The sequence below is a fragment of the Catharus ustulatus genome, chromosome 30, assembly GCF_009819885.2.
Source record: "Catharus ustulatus isolate bCatUst1 chromosome 30, bCatUst1.pri.v2, whole genome shotgun sequence".
NCBI lineage: Eukaryota > Metazoa > Chordata > Aves > Passeriformes > Turdidae > Catharus > Catharus ustulatus.
In genome coordinates, this window is record NC_046250.1 from 1,571,099 (window position 1) to 1,592,211 (window position 21,113).

The window sequence follows — 21,113 nt, forward strand, 5'->3', positions numbered from 1 at the left end:
TAAATTTCTCCCAAATTCCTCCCAGATTTCTCCCAAATTCCCCTAAATTCCCTCCAATTTCCCTCCAAAATCCTCCCAAATTTTCTCCAAATTTTCCCAAATTCCCGCCAAATTGTCCCCAAAATCCCCCAAAATTTCCCCAAATTCCTCCCAAAATCCCCCCAATTTCCCTCCAAAATCCCCCCAAATTCCCTCCAAAATCCCCTGAAAATTCCCCCAAAGTCCCCCAAATTCCCCCCAAATTTTCCCCAAATTCTCCCCAAATTCCAACCAAAATCCCCCAAAATTTCCCCAATTTCCCCTCAAATTCCTCCAAAATTCCCCACAGATTCTTCCAAATTCCCCCCAAATTTCCCCAAATTTCCCCCAAATTTCCCCCAAATTCCTGCCAAAATTCCCCGAAATTTCCCCAAATTCCCCATAAATTCCTCATAAATGTCTCCCAAATTTTTCCCAAATTTCCCCAAATTCTGCCTAAATTCCCCCCAAAATCCCCCGCTTTTTCCCAAAATTCCCCCCAATTTTCTCCAATTTCTCCCAATTTCCCTCCAAAATCCCCCTGATTTTTCCCCAAATTTCCCCAAATTCCTCACGAATTCCCCACAGATTCCTCCGAAATGTCTCCCAAATTCTCCCCAGTGTCCCCCAGTGTACCCAATGATCCCCAATGTCCCCCAGTGTCCCAGTGTCCCCAATGTCCCCCAGTATCCCCCAGTGTCCCCAGTGTCCCCAGGGCCGGTCCCTTATTTTTAGCCCCCCCCGGATCCTCTTCCCATCAGGAGCTGGAAGGGGAGGGGACACTTGGGGACACTTGGGGACACTTGGGGACACTTGGGGACAGAGGGGACAGGGGAAACAGGGGGGACAAGGAGGACAGGGTGACAGAGGGGACATAAGGGTGACAGAGGGGACAGGGGGGTCGGGCAGTGCCCCGCGCACCCCTCAGGACCCCCCCGAGCCGGGGGTGGCGCAGTGTCACCGGGGGGAGGTGACACCGTGTCCGTCTGTCCCCGCCGGAAGTGGCTGCGGCTGTCCCCGTGTCCCCAGGGGGGGTCCTGGCCGTCCTTGTCCGTATCCTTGTCCCCAGGGCTGCCCTCCGAGTGTCACCGGGGTGTGTCTGTCTGTCTGTCTGTCTGTCTGTCTGTCCCCAAGCTCTGTCCGTCTGTCCCTCGCTCCGTGTGTCCGTCCCCGTGTCCGTGTGTCCCTGATCCTGTCCCCGCTGTTTCTGTGTCCCCGTGTGCCCACCCCCCTCCGTGTCCGTCTGTCCCCTTCCCTGTCCCCGTGACTCGGTGTCCGTGTGTCCGTCCCCGTGTCCGTGTGTGTCCCAGTCCCCTCCCAGTGCTCCCAGTGCCTCCCGGTGTCCATCCCCATCCGTGTGTCCATCCTCGTGTCCCCGTGTCCCCGTGTCCCTCTGTCCCCGAGTCCCTGTGTCCGTGTGTCCATCCCCGTGTCCTCGTGTCCGTGTGACCATCCCCCTGTCCCTCTGTCCCCGTGTCCCTCTGTCCCTGTGTCCGTGTCACCCATTCCCGAGTCCCGTGTCCCCGAGTCCCTGTGTCCCCGCGTCCGTGTGTCCATCCCCGTATCCCCGTGTACCCGTGTCCCTCTGTCCCCGAGTCCCTGTGTTCCTGTGTCCATCCCCCTGTCCCTCTGTCCCCGTGTCCGTGTGTCCATCCCCCTGTCCCCTGATGTCGCCGCGGTGTCCCTGGGGGTGGCTCCCGGCTCTGCTGTCCCTGCTCTCGGCTGTCCCGGCTGTCCCGGCTGTCCCGGGGGGTCCCGGGGGGTCTCTGCCCCTCCCGGTCCCGGACGGGCGGAGCCGGGTCCTGCCCGCGACCCCCGGGACCCTCCCCGAGCTGCGCCGGCGCTTCCCGGTGCTGGCGCTGCTGCGGCCCCGGGACCGCGGGCACCGGCCCGAGGAGCTGGCGGCGCTCGAGGTGGGCACTGGGAGCACTGGGAGGGACTGGGAGGGACTGGGAGGGACTGGAGGGACTGGGAGGGCACCGAGGGTGGCACTGAGGGGACACGAGGGGACCCAGCGGGGCTCCCGGTGCTGGCGCTGATCCGCGAACACCGGGAAGAGCTGGCGGCGCTGGAGATGAGCACTGGGAGCACTGGGAGAGACTGGGAGGGACTGGTAGGGACTGGTAGGGAACTGGGAGGGCACTGGGAGCACTGGGAGGGCACCGAGGGTGGCACTGAAGGGACACGAAGGGACCCGAGGTGTTTCCCGGTGCTGGCGCTGATCTGCGAACCGGGAACACCGGGAAGAGCTGGCGGCGCTGGAGATGGGCACTGGGAGCACTGGGAGAGACTGGGAGGGACTGGGAGGGACTGGGAGCACTGGGAGGGCACTAGGAGCACTGGGAGGGACTGGGAGCACTGGGAGGGCACTGGGAGGGCACTGGGAACACCGGGGGTGGCACTGGGGGGACACGAGGGGACCCAGCGGGGCTCCCGGTGCTGGCGCTGCTCCGGCCCGGGGGACACCGGGAGCAGCTGGAGGTGGGCACTGGAAGCACTGGGAACACTGGGGCACTGGGAGGGAACTGGGAAGGAACTGGAAGGGCACTGGGGGACACTGAACGGCAGTGGGTGACCCTGGGGGGACAAAAAGAGACACTTGGGGACACTGGGAGGCACGATGGGGCACTGGGAGCCTGGGGGACACTGGGGAACACTGAGGGACACTGGGGGATACCGGGGGGCAATGGGGGACATGGGGACTCCCAGGGTGGTGGCAGGTCCCCTCTGTCCCCATGTCCCCGTGTCCCCGTGTCTCCATAACCCACTGTCCCCGTGTCCCCCGTCCCCCTGTCCCCCTGTCCCCGTGTCCCCGTGTCTCCATAACCCACTGTCCCCGTGTCCCCCGTCCCCCTGTCCCCATGTCCCCGTGTCCCCCTGTCCCCATGTCCCCATGTCCCCATGCCCCCATGTCCCCGTGTCCCCCTGTCCCCATGTCCCCTGTCCCCGTGTCCCCGTGTCCCCCTGTCCCCATGTACCCCTGTCCCCGTGTCCCTCCCCAGCTGGTGGCACAGGCGCTGGAGCCCAGCGGGGTCGGACTCGCCCTCGTGGACACCGAGAAGGACCCGGAGCTGGCCCGGGAGTGGGTACCGGGGGGGGACACAGGGACCCCCGGGTGGGCACAGGGACACCCTGAGACCCCCAGAGACCCCCGGAGACCCCGGCGGGCACAGGGACCCCCAGCTCTGTCTGAGGGACCCCATGGGAACCCAAACCAGACACAGGGACCCCTAAACCGGGCCCAGAGACCCTCAAATCTCTCCCAGGACCCCCATGGGAACCCCAGGTGTTCCCCATGACCCCCTGACCTCCCCAGACCCCCCCGACCCCCTGACCCTGGTGCCCCCCTGATCCCTCTGACGCCCCTGACCCCTCTGACCCCGTTGACGCCCCCCGGACCCCTCCTGTCCCCCTGATCCCGGTGTCCCCCCCGGCCCCGGTGTCCCCCGGTGCCCTCCTGACCCCCCTGACCCCCCCTGACCCGCCCAGACCCCCCCGACCTCCCTGAACCCGGTGCTCCCCTGGGCCCCCTGTTCCCTCCCATGCCCCCTGTCCCCGCCATGCCCCCCTGACCCCGGTGTCTCCCCTGTCCCCCGGTGTCCCAGGCTGGCCGGCCCCTCCCGCCTGGCTCTGCTGCGGGGCTCGGCCGTCACCGAGTACCGGGGGAGCGGGGGCGGCGGCGCTGCTGCAGTTCCTGAGCCAGGTGAGACCCCGCCCCCCCTGAGCCTCGGGGAGACCCTCCCGGCGACCCCCAGAGACCCTGACCCCGGGGACACCCCCAGGCTCTGGGGCCCCCCGTGCAGGTGGTGGCAGCCGGGCAGCAGCTCCGGGACTTTGGGGACATCGAGGAGGAGCCCAAAGCCATCGGGTACTTCGAGGGACGGGACTCAGAGCGTGAGTGGGACACCTGGGGACACCTGTGTGTGTCACCTGTGTCACCTGTGTCCCCCATGTGTCCCTCAGGGGCAGGCCCAAATGAGTCGTTCCAGCCATCCCTGTGTCCCTGTGTCCATCCCTGTGTCCATCCCTGTGTCCATCCCTGTGTCCCTCTGTCCGTCTCTCTGTCCCTGTGTCCATCCCTGTGTCCCTGATGTCACCAGGACCGATCCCAATAACCCTGGACACGCTGGGGACCAGGATTTGGGGGCACTGGTCCCAGTCCCAGTCCCAGTCCCAGTTCCCAATCCCCCATTCCAAATCCCAATCCCAGTTCCCAGTCCACAATCCCAGTTCCCAATCCCCAATTCCCAATTCTCACCTCCCAATCCTCATCCCCAACCCCAGTTCCCAATCCCAGTTCCCAGTTCCCAATCCCATCTCCACTCCCCATTTCCCAATCCCATCTCCCAATCCCCATTTCCCAATCCAAATCCCCAATCCCAGTTCCCCGTTCTCCGTTCCCAGTTCTCCGTTCCCAGTTCTCCAATCCCAGTTCCCAGTTCCCAATTCCCAGTTCACAGTTCCCAATCCCATCTCCCAATCCCCAATTCCCTATCCCCATCCCAATCCCAATTCCCAATCCCAATTCCAATCCCAATCCCAATTCCCAGTTCCCATCTCCCAATCCAGTTCCCAATCCCAATTCCCAATCCCAGTTCCCAATCCCCATCCCCAATCCCATTCCCAGTTCCCAATCCCCATTCCCAATCCCAATTCCCAATCCCAGTCCCCAATCCCAGTTCCCAATCCCAGTTCCCAAACCCCAATCCCAGTTCCCAGTTCCCAATCCCAGTTCCCAGTTCCCAATCCCAATTCCCAATCCCAGTTTCCCCCGTTCCCCCCCAGCTTTCCAGGCCTTCTCCGCCGCCGCCCAGCGCTTCCACCCCTCCCTCCTCTCTTTGCCACCTTCGACCCCCAGGTGAGCATGGGGGGGGCTGGGTGACCCCATGGGACCCCCAAAAACCCCAAAACGCCCCAGAAAAACCCCAAATTCCCTTCAGGCAGCGCAGGAGCTGGGCTGGGCCTGAACCAGGTCGATCTCTACGAGCCCTTCCTGGAGCAGCCCCGGAGGTTCTGGGGGGGCCCCGGGGACCCCCCCGGGATTGAGGAGTTCTGGAGAGGAGCAAGAGGTGGGGACGGGAGACCCCTCCCCAAATGGGGGGCTGGGGGGGAGGGGGGAGAGGGGGGTTGCCATGGGGACGGGATGCTGAGAGGAGGGGGTGCTGTGGGAGGTGGTTGTCATGGAGACAGGTTGCTTACAGGATGTGGTTGCCATGGGGATATGGTTGCTATGGGATGCGGTTACTATGCGATGTGGTTGCTGTGGGCGGTTGTTGCTATGGGATGTAGTTGCTATGGGATGTGGTTGCTATGGGATGTGGTTGCTATGGTGACAGGTTGCGATGGAGATGTGGTTTCTATGGGATGTGGTTGCCATGGGATGCGGTTGCTATGGGGATGTGGTTTCTAGGGATGTGGTTGCTATGGGGATGCGGTTGCTATGGGGATGTGGTTGCTATGGAGACGTGTTTTTATGGGATGTGGTTGCTATGGGGATCCGGTTACCATGGGGATGTGGTTGCTATGGGGATCCGGTTGCTATGGTGATGTGGTTGCTACGGAATGTGGTTGCTAGGGCGATGTGGTTGCTATGGGATGTGGTTACCATAGGGATGTGGTTGCTATGAGAGGTGGTTGTTATGGATGTGGTTGCTATGGGCAGTGGTTGCTATGGGGTTGTGGTTGCTATGGGATGTGGTTGCCATAGGGATGTGGTGCTATGGGGGTGTGGTTGCCATGGAGATGGCTGCCATAGGTATAGGTTGCTATAGGGTGATGGTTGCCATGGGTGATGGTTGCTATGGGGATCCGGTTGCCATGGGGATCTGGTTGCCATGGGTGATGGTTGCTATGGTGATCCGGTTGCCATGGGGATCTGGTTGCCATGGGTGATGGTTGCCATGGGAACAGCAGATTCCCCCTCTCCTCTCTCCCCCGTTCCCACACTGGCCCCGGGGGTGCCCCCCCTTTGTGAGCCCCCGCTCTGGGGGGGCTGCGCCGGCCCGGGGGGCTCCGGGGGTCCCGGGGGAGGGGTCGGGGGCTCGGCCGCGCCCCCCCGAGCCGGGCAGGGTTAAAGGCCCGGGTGCTGCCGGGAGATTCCCGCAGCTTTAATCCCCCCCGGATCATCCCCCCCCGCCGCGGCCTCAATCCAGGGACATCGGGGACCCTCGGGAGGGGAGGGGGGGGACCCGGGGGGCTCCTCCCTGTCACTCCCTCCCCATTCCCGGCTGTTCTGACCCCCCAATCTGAGCCCCTCAAATCTGAGCGCCCTCCCCAGCAGCCCCCAGGAGTGGGGGGCTCCTGTGGGGGGAAATTTGGGGGTGCTCCTCACCCACCCCCCCAAACCCCCCCAGGGCCACTCTGCGGAAACTCAAAGCTCAGAGCGAGTCCGAGAGCTGGGTGAGTGCAGGGGGGGTCCCGGTGACCCCCAAACCTCGGGGACACTCGAGGGACACCTGGGGACACTCAGGGGACACCCCAGTGTCACTGTGACCCCCCCGTGTCCCCGTGACCCCCCCGTGTCCCCCCCAGGAGCGGCAGGACGGGATCCACGGCGTGGCCTTCGCCGAGGGGGATGATCCCGGTGAGGGGGGGGGAAGGGAATTGAGGGGTCCCGAGGGGGTCCCAACCCCCCTGAATCCCCCCTGACCCCTCCCCAGACGGGTTCGAGTTCCTGGAGATCCTGAGGGAGGTGGCCCAGGAGCAGAGGGACAACCCCGACTTCAGCGTGCTCTGGATCGACCCCAATGATTTCCCGACGGTACCGGAATGAGGGGGGACAAAGGGACACCTGGACAGGGCCTGACCCCTCTGTCCCCTCTGTCCCCTCTGTCCCCTCTGTCCCCTCTGACCCCCCTGTCCCCTCTGTCCCCTCCCCCAGCTCGTCCCCTCCTGGGAGGACACCTTCGACATCGACCTGTCCCGGCCCAGCTCGGCGTGGTCAATGGCACTGACCACGTGAGTGTCACCATGTGTCACTCTGTGTCACCCTGTGCCACCTTAGTGTCATCCCAGTGTCACCCTGTGTCACCCCAGTGTCACCTCAATGTCACCTTGTGTCAGCCCAGTGTTAGTCTAGTGTCACCCTGTGTCACCCTGTGTCACCTTAGTGTCATCCTAGTGTCACCCTGTGGTCAATGGCACTGACCACATGAGTGTCACCCTGTGTCACCCTGTGTCACCTTAGTGTCACCCTGTGTCAGCCCAGTGTCAGCCCAGTGTCACCCTGTGTCACCTTAGTGTCACCCTGTGGTCAATGGCACTGACCACGTGAGTGTCACCCTGTGTCACCCTGTGTCACCTTAGTGTCACCCAGTGTCAGCCCAGTGTCAGCCCAGTGTCAGCCCTGTGGTCAATGGCACTGACCACGTGAGTGTCACCCAGTGTCACCCCTGTGTCACCTCAAGGTAACCCCAGTGTCACCCCCGTGTCCCCGTGTCCCCAGGCCCGCAGCGTGTGGCTGCCCATGGAGGACGAGGACGATCTGCCGGGGCCTGAGGAGGTCCTGGAGTGGCTCGAGGCCGTTCTGGAGGGGGACACTGGGGACAGCGACGATGATGGTGATGATGACGGTGAACAGGGAGATGAAGACAATGATGAGGATGAAGATGACGATGACAATGAAGACGATGAAGATGATGAAGATGATGATGATGATGACAATGATGATGATGATGATGATGATGATAACAATGAGAACGACTGATAATGACAACAATGATGATGATGATGACAACAAAGACAAGGACATGATGACGATGACAATGATGATAATAGACAACAATGATAATGACAATGACAATGACGAAGACAATGGCAATGATGATGATGACGGTGACAATAATAGACAATGATGATGATGATGATGATGATGACGACAATGAAGATGATGATGGTGACAATGATGATGATGACAATGATGTCAGTGATGATGACAATGACGATGATGAAAATGATGACGATGACGATGAAGATGATGATGATAATGACAGTGACGATGATGATGATGACAATGATAACGATGATGATGATGATGAAGATGACGACAATGATAATGATGATGATGATCATGATGATGATGACCAGGCCATAAATCCCCAAGAGACCAGGGAGTGTCCCCAGGGGAACGGGGATCCCGGGAATGGGGGAGATCCCTGTGGGAGATCCCTGAGATCCCGGTATGGGATCCCCAGACGAGATTCCTGGGTGAGATCCCTGTACCCCAGTGCCAGATCCCAGTTTGGGAACCCTGTGTCAGATCCCAGTGCCAGATTCCCATGGGAGATCTCCATGTGACATCCCTGAGTGACATTCCCAGTGCCAGATCCCTGTGCCAGATCCCAGTGCAAAATTCTGAGTGCCAGATCTCCATGGGAGATCTCCATGCAAGATCTGTGTGTGAGATTCACAGTGCCAGATCCCAGTGCCAGATCTCCCAGACAAGATCCCCTGTGATGTTCCCCCGTGCATGATTCCCATGTGAGATCCCCCCAAGTGGGACCCCTGTATGAGATTCCCCAGGCCGGAGACCCTGGCCACATCCCCACACCAGATCCCTGTGTGAGATCCCTGTGTGAGATCCCAGTGCCAGATCTCCACACCAGATCCTCGTGCCAGATCCCTGTGTGAGATCCCAGTGCCACATCCCTCACCAGATCCCAGTGCCAGATCTCCCAGACAAGATCCCAGTGCCACATCCCATGCCACACCTCCCATGAAAGATCCCTGGGTGATATCCCCTGGGTGAGATCCCCAGAGGAGATCCACCCTGTACAAGATCCCTGGGACAGATCCCTGGGACAGGGATCCCCACATGAGATCCCTGAGCCAAATTCCAGTGTGAGATCCCAGTGCCAGACACCAGTTTGGGTTCCCTGTGTCAGATCCCAGTGTGGGACCCCCATGTGGGACCCCAATACCAGATCCAGTGCCAGATCCCAACGGGGGACCCCAGAGTGAGACCCCAGTGTGATCCCAAACTGGGATCCCAGTGCCAGATCCCAATACCAGATCCCAGTTTGGAATCCCAGTGCAGGACCCCAGTGTGAGACTGCAGTGAGGGATTGCATCACCAGATCCCAGAACCTGATCCCAGTTTGGGATCCCTGTGCTGGATCCCAGTGCCAGATCCCATCACCAGATCCCAGTTTGGGATCCCGTGCTGGAACCCAATAGCAGACCCCATGACCAGATCTCAGTGCCAGATCCCAGTTTGGGATCCTGTGCCAGATCCCAGTTTGGAATCCCAGTGTGGGAACCCAAAACCAGATCCCAGTTTGGGATCCCTGTGCTGGATCCCGTATCAGACCCCATGACCAGATCCCAGTGTCAGATCCCAGTTTGGGATCCTCGTGCTGGATCCCCGTGCCAGATCCCATCACCAGATCCCCTCCCGGGGCCGTGTGTGACCATGTCCCCCCCCCGTTCCCTCCCAGGCCGGGCGGTGACACCGCGGGGACCCCAAATCTCGGCCCCGCGGAACCCGGGGGAGGGGGGGAGGCGCGGCGGCTCCTCCCCGCTGACCCCGCCCCTCCAAGCCCCGCCCCCAACGACCCCGCCCCGTTAAGCCCCGCCCACCCCCGCTCAGAGCGGCGGCACCGAGAGCCCGAGCGGCGGCACCGGCACCGGCACCGGGAGCGGCACCGGCAGCGCCCGCGGCCGGTAAGTGCGGGCGGGGAGGGGGCCCGGCCCCACCGAGAGACCCCCGGACCCACCGAGAGACCCCCGGCCCCGGGAGCGGCCCCGGCGCCGCACCGGCACCGGATGGACCCGCGGCCGCCGCCTCCATCCGCTCCCGGGGCCGCTCCCGGAGCCGCTCCCGGAGCCCCTCCCGGAGCTCTCCAGCGGCCCCGGACCGCGGTGATGTCACCCCCCCTCTCTGTGTGACCCCCCCCGCTCCGGTGATGCCCCTCCCGGGCGGGCAGGAAGGGGTTAACGGTGCCGGTGGTCCCGGTCAAGGTCTCCCGGTGCCCCCCGAGCTCTCCCGGTGCCCCCCATCCCCCCCCTTTCACTTCCCCTTTCGCCGCCGGGGGGGCTCGAACCCGTGACACGCTGAGGGGGGGACACGCGGTGGCTCCCGGTCCCCACGCGGGACGCGGGACCCGCCATCCCCATCCCCATCTCCGGTCCCGGTCCCGGTCCCGGTCCCGGTCCCGTCCCCCCCTGTCCCGGTCCCCACGCGGGACACGGGGTCCCTTTTTCCCCCCCTGCGGTGACAGTGGGACCCCCATCCCCGCCGTGTCCCCATCCCGGTCCCCTCGGTGCCACCCGGTCCCCTCGGTGCCACCCAGTGCTCCCAGTACCGCCAGTACCGACGATGCCGCCGCATCCCCCGAGACGGGACGGGGTGCCCCCCCCCCCCGGCTGTGGGGACATCAAAGGGAATTTGGGGAGGGGTCCCCACGCTCGTGGCCGCGCCCCCGGGGCACGCGGGTGGGGAGGGGGCGCGTGAGGCGGTCACGCGCTGCCAGCGGGGGCCAAACTGGGGCCAAACTGGTCCCGAACTGGGCCGCGGGAGGCGCCGCCGCTTCCGCGTCTCCGCGCCGGGACGGGCGGGGGCCCGGGAAAGGGACCGGGAATTGGGATGGGGAGGGGTCCCGGGAATCATCGCCCCCCGCCCCACGGAGCGGCCACGCGTGGGGAAACTGAGTCACGATTGGGTGTGGGGGGGGAAGGATCGCGCCCAGCTGTGCCCCAGCTGTGCCCCAGATGTGCCCCAGATGTGCGAGGTGCGGCCGCGGGGATGCTGCGGCCGCCGGGGCAGGGCGGGACCCCCGCGACACAGAGGGGACAGAGGGGACAGGAGGGTGGCGGTGGCCGTGGGCAGGGCGGGGCAGCGGGGGGGACACGAGGGGACCGGACAGTGGGGATGGAGCCGGACAGTGGGGTCTGGGCAGTGGGGATGGACAGTGGGGCCGGACAGTGGGGATGGGGCTGGACAGGGGGGTCTGGGCAGGACAGTGGGTTCTGGGCAGTGTCCGTGGGGCCGGACAGTGGGGTCTGGGCAGTGGATTTGGGGCCGGACAGGAGGATGGGGCTGGACAGTAGGGATGGACAGTGGGGTCAGGGCCGTGCCCGTGGGGCTGGACAGTGGGGATGGGGCTGCACAGTGGGGCTGGACAGTGGGGTCAGAGCAGAGAGTTTAGGGCTGGACAGTGGGGTCTGAGCTGGACAGTGGGGTCTGGACAGTGGGGATGGGGCCAGGGCTGTGTCTGTGGGGCTGGACATTGGGGTCTGGGCAGTGGATTTGGGGATGGACAGTGGGGTCAGGGCCGGACAGTGGGGTCAGAACCGTGTCTGTGGGGCAGGACAGTGGCATCTGGGCAGTGGATTTGGGGCCGGACAGTGGGGATGGGGCTGGACAGTGGGGTCAGGGCAGTGGGGATGGGGATGGACAGTGGGGATGGGGCCGGGGCTGTGTCTGTGGGGTCGGACAGTGGGGTCTGGGCTGGACAGTGGGGTTTGGACAGTGGGGATGGGGCCGGGGCTGTGTCTGTGGGGCCGGACATTGGGGTCTGGGCCGGACGGTGGGGTCAGAGCCATGTCCGTGGGGCCGGACAGTGGGGTCTGGGCAGTGGATTTGGGGATGGACAGTGGGGATGGGGCTGGACAGTGGGGTCAGGGCAGTGGGGATGGGGCCGGGGCTGTGTCTGTGGGGTCGGACAGTGGGGTCTGGGCTGGACAGTGGGGTTTGGACCATGTCCGTGGGGCTGGAGCCATGTCCATAGCAGGACAGTGGGGTCAGAGCCATGTCCATGGGGATGGACAGTGGGGTCTGGGCCGGACAGTGGGGTCAGAACCGTGTCCGTGGGGCCGGACAGTGGGGTCTGGGCAGTGGATTTGGGGCCAGACAGTGGGGATGGGGCCGGACAGTGGGGTCTGGGCAGGACAGTGGGGTCAGAACCGTGTCCGTGGGGCCGGACAGTGGGGTCGGGGCCGTGTCCGTGGGGCCGGAGCCGTGATTCGCATTCCGGGGGGGCCCGGGGGGGGGCCGGAGGCGGCCGCGCCGCTCCCGATCCACAAAGGGCCCCTTGTCCCCACGCTGCGTGGGGGGGCCCGTGGGGGACCCTCCCCCCACGTCCCGCTCTCCCCACCCACCCCAAAAACACGCGGAGGGGGGTGGGCACGGCGGGGGGGGGACAGCGATGCCATCAGCGCCCCCCAGACCCCCCCGGGGGACACAAAAGCAGGAGGGGACCGTCCCCACGCGTGTCCTGCCCCCCCAGGCCGGGATTAACCCCCCCAAAACCTCCCGAGCCCCCGCCCGCCCCACTGAACGGGGCCCCGCGGGGCCACGCCCCTCGTGAATATTCATGAGGCGATTTGCATGAGAAACGTGAATGGGGCGGGGGGTCCCACGGTGGGGGGGGGGGTCGTGGGGATTTTTGCACCCCCCCGTTCCCATCCCCATCCCGTTCCTGGCGGGAATGAGGGAGGGGAGGGGGGGTTGGGAGGGGCCGGAGGGGCAGGGGGGGGGTCCCGGTCCCCGCCCCCCCCCCCCGGAAGGCTCCGTGTCCGGCCGGGGCTGAGTCATCGGCGGCCTTAAAGGGCCGCGCGCTCGGACACGGGGGTGGGAGGGGCTGGGATGTGGGGGGGGAGGGGCTGGGATGGGGGGGGGAGGGCAGAGATTGTGCGTGGGGGGGGGCGTGGGGGGATGTTTGGGGGGGGGAGGGGCCTGTGATTGGAGAGGAGCGTGGGGGGGACGCGTCTGTGCGTGGGGGGAGCGTCTGTTCCCCGGGGGGGGGGGGTGGGGGATGGGGGAGGGGTCTCACGTGTTGATTGGGGGGGGCGTTGTTTATCGAGTGCGGTCACGAGTGGGGGGGTCTGGAGTGGGGGGGGGGGGGGGGGGGGGCGTTGTTTACGGGATTTGTCACTCTCGTGTGTGCGCCCCTCCCCCAACACGTGTGACCCCCCCCCGAGTGTCCGGGGGGTTTTTTTGGGGGGTCCCTGAGCCCCCCTCCTCCCCCCAAATGTGCGGGGGGGATTTTGGGGGGGGGGGGGGGAAGGGGCAGGCGGGTGAGGCGTTTGCCGTGGGGAACCGCATCCCTGCGTGGGCGGCGGCGTCGCCATGGCAACGGGAGCGGCGGGAAAGGGGGGACAGGGACAGGGACAGTGACCCCCCCCCAAAAACAACACGGGGTGAGACCCCCCCCCGAGAGGGGGGAGGGGGTGAGGGGGGGAGTGGGGAAAGGGGGGAGTGGGGAAATGAGGGGGTCAGTGAATTTAGGGGGGGGTCAGTGAGAATTTTGGGGTGTCAATGAGAATTTGGGGTGAGTGTATAAAGGGGGGGATCAGGGAATTTGGGGGGTCAGTGAGAATTTTGGGGGTCAGTGGGAATTTGGGTCAGTGGGAATTTGGGGGGGACAGTGAGAATTTGGGGTGAGCATGAAAAGGGAGGGGGATCAAGAATTTGAGGGGCCAGTGAGAATTTTGGGAGGGTCAGTGAGAATTTGGATGAGGGGTCAATGAGAATTTGGGGTGTGAAAAGGGGGGGTCAGTGCCCGGAGGGGGGTCTGTGAATTTGGGGGGGGTCAGTGTGAATTTGAGGGGTCAGTGTGAATTTGGGTGAGTGTGGAAAGTGGAGTCAGTGAAATTTGGGGGTGTCAGTGAATTTGGAGGGGTCAATGAGAATTTTGGGGGGTGGTCAGTGAGAATTTGGAGGGGTCAATGCAAAGGGGGGGTCACTGTGATTTGGGGGTCATTGAGAATTTGGGGTGAGGGTGAAAAGGGGGAGGTCAATGAGAATTTGGGGTGTGAAAAGGGGGGGTCAGTGCCCGGAGGGGGTCTGTGAATTTGGGGGGTCAGTGTGGATTTGGGGTGAGTGTGGAAAGTGGAGTCAGTGAATTTGGGGGGTGTCAGTGAATTTGAGGGGGTTAGTGAGAATTTTGGGGGGTCAGTGAGAATTTGGGGAGAGTGTGTCCGGGGGGGTCAATGTGAATTTGGGGTGACAGTGTCCGGGGGGTGACAGTGTGTATTTGGGGGGGGGTCAGTGTGAATTTGGGGATTTGGAGTGAACATGTCCAGGGGTCAGTGAATTTGGGGTGACAGTGTCCGAGGGGTCAATGTGAATTTTGGGAGGGGTCAGTGTGAATTTGGGGTGAGTGTGAATTTGGGGGTGACAGTGTGAATTTAGGGGTGTCAGTGTGAATTTGGGGTGAGTGTGAATTTGGGGGTGACAGTGTGAATTTGGGTGACAGTGTGAATTTGGGGGTGACAGTGTGAATTTGGGGTGAGTGTGGATTTGGGGGTGACAGTGTGAATTTGGGGTGAGTGTGAATTTGGGGTGACAGTGTGAATTTGGGGTGACAGTGCCCGGGGATGACAGTGTGAATTTGGGGGTGACAGTGTGCATTGAGGTGAGTGTGAATTTGGGGTGTCAGTGTGAATTTGGGGTGAGTGTGAATTTGGGGGTGACAGTGCCCGGGGGTGTCAGTGTGAATTTGGGGGTGACAATGTGAATTTGGGGTGACAGTGTGAATTTGGGGGTGACAAGTGTGAATTTGGGGTGACAGTGCCAGGGCTGTCCCCAGCTCCGCCAGGAGGATGGGGGGGGTCGGGGGGGTCTGTGCGAGCCCCCCCGCGCTGGGGGGGAGGGGATGGCGCGGGGGGGACGCGGAGCAGCCGCTGTCGGTCCCTGCTCGGTCCCTGTCACATCCCGTGAGCGTCACATGAGTCACGGCCGGGGGGGCTGGGCTGGCACCGGGACCGGGGCTGGGGACACCGGGACTGGGGCTGGGGACAGCGGACTGAGCCTGGGGACACGGGGACAGCGGGACTGGGGCTGGGGACAGCGGGGACAGCGGGGACAGCGGGACTGAGCCTGGGGACACCGGGACTGAGCCTGGGGACAGCGGGGACAGCGGGACTGAGCCTGGGGACAGCGGGACTGAGCCTGGGGACAGCGGGACTGGGGCTGGGGACACGGGGACAGCAGGACTGGGGCTGGGGACAGCAGGTCTGAGCCCTGGGACAGTTGTGACACCGGGACTGAGCCTGGGGACAGCGGGGACAGCGGGACTGGGGACACGGGGACAGCAGGACTGGGGCTGGGAGGACAGCAGGGTCTGAGCCTGGGGACAGTTGTGACAACGGGGACTGAGCCTAGGGACAGTCATGACACTGGGACTGGGGACATGATGAACACTGGGACTGAGCCTGGGGACAGTCGTGACTTGAGTGGTTGAGGACACTGGTGGCGCTGGTGGCACTGGTGGCACTGGTGGCTCAGGCTGGGGACAGTCGTGACTTGAGTGGCTGAGCTTGGGGACACTTGTGACACTGAGGACTGAGGCTGGGGACACTCATGCCAGCAGGGATTGAGGTTGGGGACACCGGTGACACACGTGGCTGAGTCCCCTGTCACTCGTGACACGCGTGGCTGAGAGCAGGAGCGCTCGTGTCACACACGGCTCTGTCCCATGTCACTCATGTCACCCGTGGCCGTGTCCCCGTCCCTCACACCCTGTCCCCACAGCCACAGCCATGTCCCCTGTCCCTCATGTCCTGCGTATCCCTTGTCCCCAACCCTAGCCATGTCCCCTGTCCCTCATGTCACCTGTGTCCCTGATGTCTCCCGTGTCCCCTGTCTCCAGCTGTGGTCATGTCCCTCATGTCACCCCTGTCCCTCATTTCCCAGTCCCGTGTCCCCCACGTCATCCAAGTCCCTCGTCCCCCAGATCCCCAGCCACGGCCAAGTCCTGTGTCCCTCATGTCCCCAAGTGTCACCTGTACACCATGTCCCATGTCCCTGATGTCCCCTGTCCCCAGCCATGTCCCTGATGTCCCTGTCCTGTCCCCAAGCCATGGCCGAGTACCGCAGCCTGCTGGAGGAGCTGGCCCAGAACATCACGGCCGAGGACCTGGAGCAGCTCAAGTCCGCGTGTCGCGAGGACATCCCCAGCGGGGAGGGGGACGCCATCGCCACCGGCCACCACTGGTTCGCCTTCCTGGAGCGCCACAGCAAGCTGGACCGAGGTGGGGACACGGGGACACCCCGTGCCGCCGGCACTGTCCCCTCCCCGTGCCACCGGCACTGTCCCCTCCCCGTGCCCCGGGGCTGCTCCAGCTCTGGGCTGGTCCCCGTCCCTGTCCCCTAGAGCCCTGTCCCGGTCCCTGTTCCCTGTCCCATTCCTGTCCCCATCACCTGTCCCTGTCCCAGTCCCTGTCCCCTCTCCCAGTCCCTGTTCCTGTCACCTGCGCCCTGTCCCCATCACCTGTTCCCTGTCCCTGTCACCTGTCCCCTCTCCCAGTCCCTGTCTCCTCTCCTAGTTCTTGTCCCCTCTCCCAATCCCTGTCCCCATCTCCTGTGCCATTTCCCAGTTCCTGTCCCCTGTCCCCATCTCCTGTGCCATTTCCCAGTTCCTGTCCCCTGTCCCAATTCATGTCCCTCCTCCCAGTCCCCGCCCCAGTCCGTGTCCCTTTTTCTGCTCCCTGTCACCTCTTCCCTGTCCCTGTCCTGATCCCGTCCTGCTCCATGACCCCTGGGTCAGGTCCCCAGTCTGGTCCCCTCATCCCTGTCCTGGTCCCTGTCCCTTGTCCTGGTTCCTGCTGCCATCACCTGTCCCCTGGGGTCTGGTCCCATCCCTGTCCCCGTCCCTGTCCCGTTCTGGCTGTGGGTCCTGGTCCCCTGATCCCAGTCCCTGATCCCTGTCCCTGTCCCTTGTCCCCATCCCGATTCCCGTCTGTCACCCCCCCCTGTCCCTCCCTGATCCCCTGCTTGAGCCCTGGGCTGCTCCCGGTCCTGGTCCCCCAATCCCTGTCCCCAGTCCTTGTCACCATCCCCTGTCCAGTTCCTGTCCCTCCCCTGTCCTGCTCTCTCCTGTCCCCAACCCCATCCCTGTCCCTTGTCCCCAGCCCCATCCCTGTCCCTTTTCTCCATCCTGTCCCCATCCCCTGTCCATCTTTTCCCCATCTTCATCCTTGTCCCCCTTCCCTGTCCCTGTTTCCATCTTGTCCCCATCCCTGTCCCCACTCCCATCCTGTCCCGTCCAATCCCTGTCCCCATCCCTGTCCCTATCCTGTCCCTCCCTGTCCGTGTCCCCTCCCGCCCGATCCCTGTCCCTCCCTGTTTCCATCCTGTCCCTCCCTGCTCCGTTCCCATCCTGTCCTTCCCCTGTCCCTGTCCCATCCCTGTCCCTGTTCCCATCCTTGTCCCCATCCTGTCCCTGTCCCCATCCCTGTTCCCATCTCTGCCCCATCCTCATCCTGTCACTTCCCTGTCCCCGTTCCATCCCAGTCCCTGTCCCCATCCTTGTCCCCATCCCTGCCTCTGTCCCCATCCCGTCCCTGCCCCTTTCCCATCCTGTCCCTCCCCTGTCCCCATTCCATCCCCATCCCTGTCCCTCCCTGTCCCCATCCCTGTCCCCCCGCTGTCCCTCCCTGTCCCCATCCCCATCCCCGCCCCCTCAGGGCCCCCGCGGCCGCAGCGCGGGTGGCCCGAGCCCAGCACGTGTCCCGTGTGTGTCCCGTGTGTGTCCCCGCTGTCGCTGTCCCCGCGCTGTCCCCGTGTCACAGACAACCTGTCCTACATCGAGCACATCTTCGAGATCTCGCGGCGCCCGGACCTGCTGACCAAGGTTGTCCAGTACCGCACGCAGGTGCTCAAGATCTCCGAGGAGGACGAGGTGGACACGAAGCTCACGCGCATCCCCAGCGCCAAAAAGTACAAAGGTGGGGACAAAAGGGGACAGCGACAGCGGGGGGACAGACGGGGGACAGACAGGGTGGGGGGACAGACAGGGGGACAGACAGGGACAGCCAGGGTGGGGACAGACAGGGACAGACGGGGACAGACGGGGACAGACGGGGGGACAGCCAGGGACCCCCAGGGACAGACAGAGACAGACAGGGACAGGTGGGGCGACAGCCAGGGTGGGGACAACCAGGGTGGGGACACCCAGGGACAGACGGGGTTGTGGGGACAGACAGGGGGACAGACAGGGACCCCAAGGGACAGGGACAGCCAGGGACAGGGACAGACTGTGACAGCCGGGGTGGGGACAGCCAGGAACAGCCAGGGACGGCCAGGGACAGGGACACACTGTGACAGCCAGGGTGGGGACAGACAGAGACGGGGACAGGCAGGGACAGGCAGGGACAGACGGGGACAGCAACAGAGATGGGGGACAGACAGTGACAGCCAGGGACGGGGACAGCCGGGAACAGCCAGGGACTCTGACTGTCCCCAAGGTAGGGACAAGGACCTCCAGGGATCCCCAAGGACAGGACAGGCAGGGACAGGCAGGGACAACGACAGAGATGGGGGACAGACAGCGACAGCCAGGGTGGGGACAGCCAGGGACCCTGATTGTCCCCAGGGCAAGGACAGGGACCCCCAAGGACAGGGACACCAAGAGACAGCCAGGGACCCTGATTGTCCCCAGGGCAGGTACAGGGATCCCGAGCGACTCTGATTGTCCCCAAGGGACCCCCAGGGACAGCCAGAGACCGGGACACCTAGGGGTGGGGACAGCCAGGGACTCTGATTGTCCCCAGGGCAGGGACAGGGACACCAAGGGACAGCCAGGGACTCTGATTGTCCCCAGGGCAGGGACAGGGACCCCCAGGGAAGGGACAAGGACCTCAAAGGACGGACAGGACAGAAAGGGACACCCAGGGAAAGGGACAGGGACACTGTGGGACAGGGACACTGCGGGACAGGGACTGTCACTGTCCCCAAGCAGGCACAGGGACCCCTCCCCAATTATCCCAAGGCAGGGACAGAGACCCCTCCCACCAAGAAGGGTTGGGGACCCCCGGGAAAGGTTGGGGACACTCAGGCAGGGAGGGGACCCCAAAATAGGGACAGGGACCCCAAAATAGCGACAGGGACCCCCAAAATGGGGACAGGAACCCCCAAAATAGGGACAGGGACCCCAAATAGGGACAGGGACCCTCCAGGGAAGGGCTGGAGACCCCCCAGGAAGGGTTGGGGACCCCCAAAATAGGGACAGGGACCCCAAAATAGGGACAGGGACCCCCAAAATGAGGACAAGGACCCCCAAAATGGGGACAGGGACCCCCAAAATGGGGACAGGGACCCCCGGGCAGGGTTGGGGACCCCCTGTGGGGGAGGGGGGACACCCCCCCAGCCCCCCCTGACCCCCCCGTGTCCCCTCCCCCCCCCAGACATCATCCGGCAGCCCTCGGAGGAGGAGATCATCAAACTGGCCCCCCCCCCCGAAAAAGGCCTGAGCAGGAGGAGGAGCCCCCCCCAAAAACCCCCCCAGAGCCCCCTCCCCAAATTCCGCCCTGGGGGGGAGGGGGCTGGGAGAGGGGGAGGGGAATCAACAACGTCTGAACCCCCCCTCAAAATGGGGGAGGGGGATTTGGGGGGAATTCCCATGGGACCCCCCCCCAAAAAAATCTCGATGGGGTGGGGAGGGGGAGGGATGGAGGACCCCTCCCCAAATCGTGGGGGAGTTGAGGGGGGGGCATCAAAAATGGGACCAACCCCCCCCCAAATCCTAAATTTTGGGGTCACAACTGTTGGGACCCCCACCCCAATTTGGGGGGGAATTAAAAATATTGGGACCCCCCACCCTAAATTTGGGGTCAGACACTTGAGACCCCCACCCCAATTTGGGGGGGGGTTTAAAAGTATTGGGACCCCTCCCCACCCTAAATTTGGGGGGGGATTAAAAATATTGGGACCCCCCATCCTAAATTTGGGGTCACAGGGACTCCCCACCCTAAATTTTGGGGTCTCAGACACTTGAGCCCCCCACCCCAATTTGGGAGGGGGTTTAAAAGTCCTGGGACCCCTCCCCTAAATTTTGGGGATCCCCCACAACTCAAATTTTGGGGGGGGGGTTTCACTGAGACCCTCCCCCAATAATTCCAGGGGTTAAATTTGGGGGGCACTGGGACCCCCCACCCCAATTTTGGGGGTCACAAGCACCGGGACCCCCCCAAATTTTATTTTTGGGGGGGGGCACAGAGGGTTGGGGGAGGTCGAGGTTGATTTTGGGGGGGGGTCTCAGCGCCCCCCCCACCCGAGTGGGGCCTTTTTTGGGGCTGTGGCAGGAGGGGACAAGGAGGTGACAAAAAGGGGGGGGGACAGTGAGAGGTGGCACCCCCAGAATTGGGGAAAATAAAATAAAATTGGGGAAAAAAATTCCAAAATTGAGGGAAAAAACCAAAATTGGGGAAAAAATATCACAAAATTGAGGTAAAAATCAAAATTGAGGAAAAATTCCCTAAAAATTTTGGAGGGGAAGGGGTAGCAAGAAATGACCCCAAAATTGGGGTAAAACCCCTCAAAATTGGGGAAAATTCCCTAAAATTTTCATTTTTTGGAGGGGTGGGGCCCAAAAATCGTGACCCCCAAAATTAAGGAAAAAAACACTAAAATGCAGGGAAAAAAAATCCCCAAAATTCTGATTTTTGGAGTGAGTGACACCCTAAAATTATGGAAAAATCCCCAAAATTGGGGGGAAAATCCTCTAAAATTGAGGAAAAAATCCCCTAAAATTGAGGAAAAAAATCCCAAAATTGAGGAAAAATCTCCAAAATTGAGGGAAAAATCCCCTAAAATTGTGAAAAAAAATCCCCTAAATTGGAGGAAAAATCCCCAAACTGGGGGGAAAAAATCCCAAAAATTGAGGAAAAAATCCCCTAAAATTAGGATGAAAAATCCCCAAAAATTGAGGGAAAAATACCCCAAAATTGGAGGAAAAATCCCCTAAAATTGATGGAAAAAATTCCCAAAATTGAGGGGAAAATCCCCTAAATTGGAGGAAAATCCCCTAAAATTGGAGGAAAAATCCCCTAAAATTGTGGAAAAGTCCCCAAAATTGGGGGGAAAATCCCGTAAAATTGAGGAAAAAATCCCCAAAATTGGGGAAAAAAATCCCCTAAAATTGGAGGAAAAATCTCCAAAATTGGGGAAAAAAATCCCCTGAAATTGGGGGGGAAAATCCCCTAAAATTGAGGAAAAAAATCCCAAAATTGAGGATAAAATCCCCAAAAATTGAGGAAAAAATCCCCAAAATTGGGAGAAAAATCCCCTAAAATTGGAGGAAAAATCCCCTAAATTGGGAGAAAAATCCCCCAAAATTAGGGAAAAAATCCCCTAAAATTGAGGAAAAAAATCCCCA

The 21,113-nt window shown here is 62.4% G+C and overlaps 2 protein-coding genes across 2 annotated transcripts; both read left to right on the forward strand.

The window, feature by feature from the left end:
* The first annotated feature begins 1,685 nt into the window (after positions 1 to 1,685).
* On the forward strand, positions 1,686 to 9,903 carry LOC117008612 (calsequestrin-1-like). Its single transcript, XM_033082587.1, has 12 exons — positions 1,686 to 1,931; positions 3,021 to 3,100; positions 3,624 to 3,721; positions 3,832 to 3,912; positions 4,804 to 4,876; positions 6,372 to 6,417; positions 6,550 to 6,601; positions 6,678 to 6,778; positions 6,899 to 6,975; positions 7,402 to 7,589; positions 7,759 to 7,851; positions 9,605 to 9,903. The coding sequence occupies exons 1-12, from the start codon at positions 1,686 to 1,688 to the stop codon at positions 9,901 to 9,903; spliced, it is 1,434 nt and encodes a 477-aa protein (XP_032938478.1).
* On the forward strand, positions 9,621 to 20,108 carry PEA15 (proliferation and apoptosis adaptor protein 15). The gene is made up of 4 exons (XM_033082739.2): positions 9,621 to 9,678; positions 15,817 to 15,990; positions 17,530 to 17,685; positions 19,144 to 20,108. Exons 2-4 carry the CDS (start codon positions 15,819 to 15,821, stop codon positions 19,731 to 19,733), a joined length of 918 nt encoding a protein of 305 aa, XP_032938630.1. The 5' UTR covers positions 9,621 to 9,678; positions 15,817 to 15,818; the 3' UTR covers positions 19,734 to 20,108.
* Positions 20,109 to 21,113: the final 1,005 nt, after the last annotated feature.

Excerpts from the sequence above, each read along its gene's own strand:
- LOC117008612 (XM_033082587.1), top strand. The coding sequence starts at position 1,686 with ATGTCGCCGCGGTGTCCCTGGGGGTGGCTCCCGGCTCTGCTGTCCCTG. Across the intron at positions 3,722-3,831 it reads TGCTGCAGTTCCTGAGCCAG|CCGGGCAGCAGCTCCGGGAC; the intron begins GTGAGACCCCGC and ends AGGTGGTGGCAG. Across the intron at positions 6,602-6,677 it reads CGCCGAGGGGGATGATCCCG|ACGGGTTCGAGTTCCTGGAG; the intron begins GTGAGGGGGGGG and ends ACCCCTCCCCAG.
- PEA15 (XM_033082739.2), top strand. The coding sequence starts at position 15,819 with ATGGCCGAGTACCGCAGCCTGCTGGAGGAGCTGGCCCAGAACATCACG. Across the intron at positions 15,991-17,529 it reads CCACAGCAAGCTGGACCGAG|ACAACCTGTCCTACATCGAG; the intron begins GTGGGGACACGG and ends CCCGTGTCACAG. Across the intron at positions 17,686-19,143 it reads CAGCGCCAAAAAGTACAAAG|ACATCATCCGGCAGCCCTCG; the intron begins GTGGGGACAAAA and ends TCCCCCCCCCAG.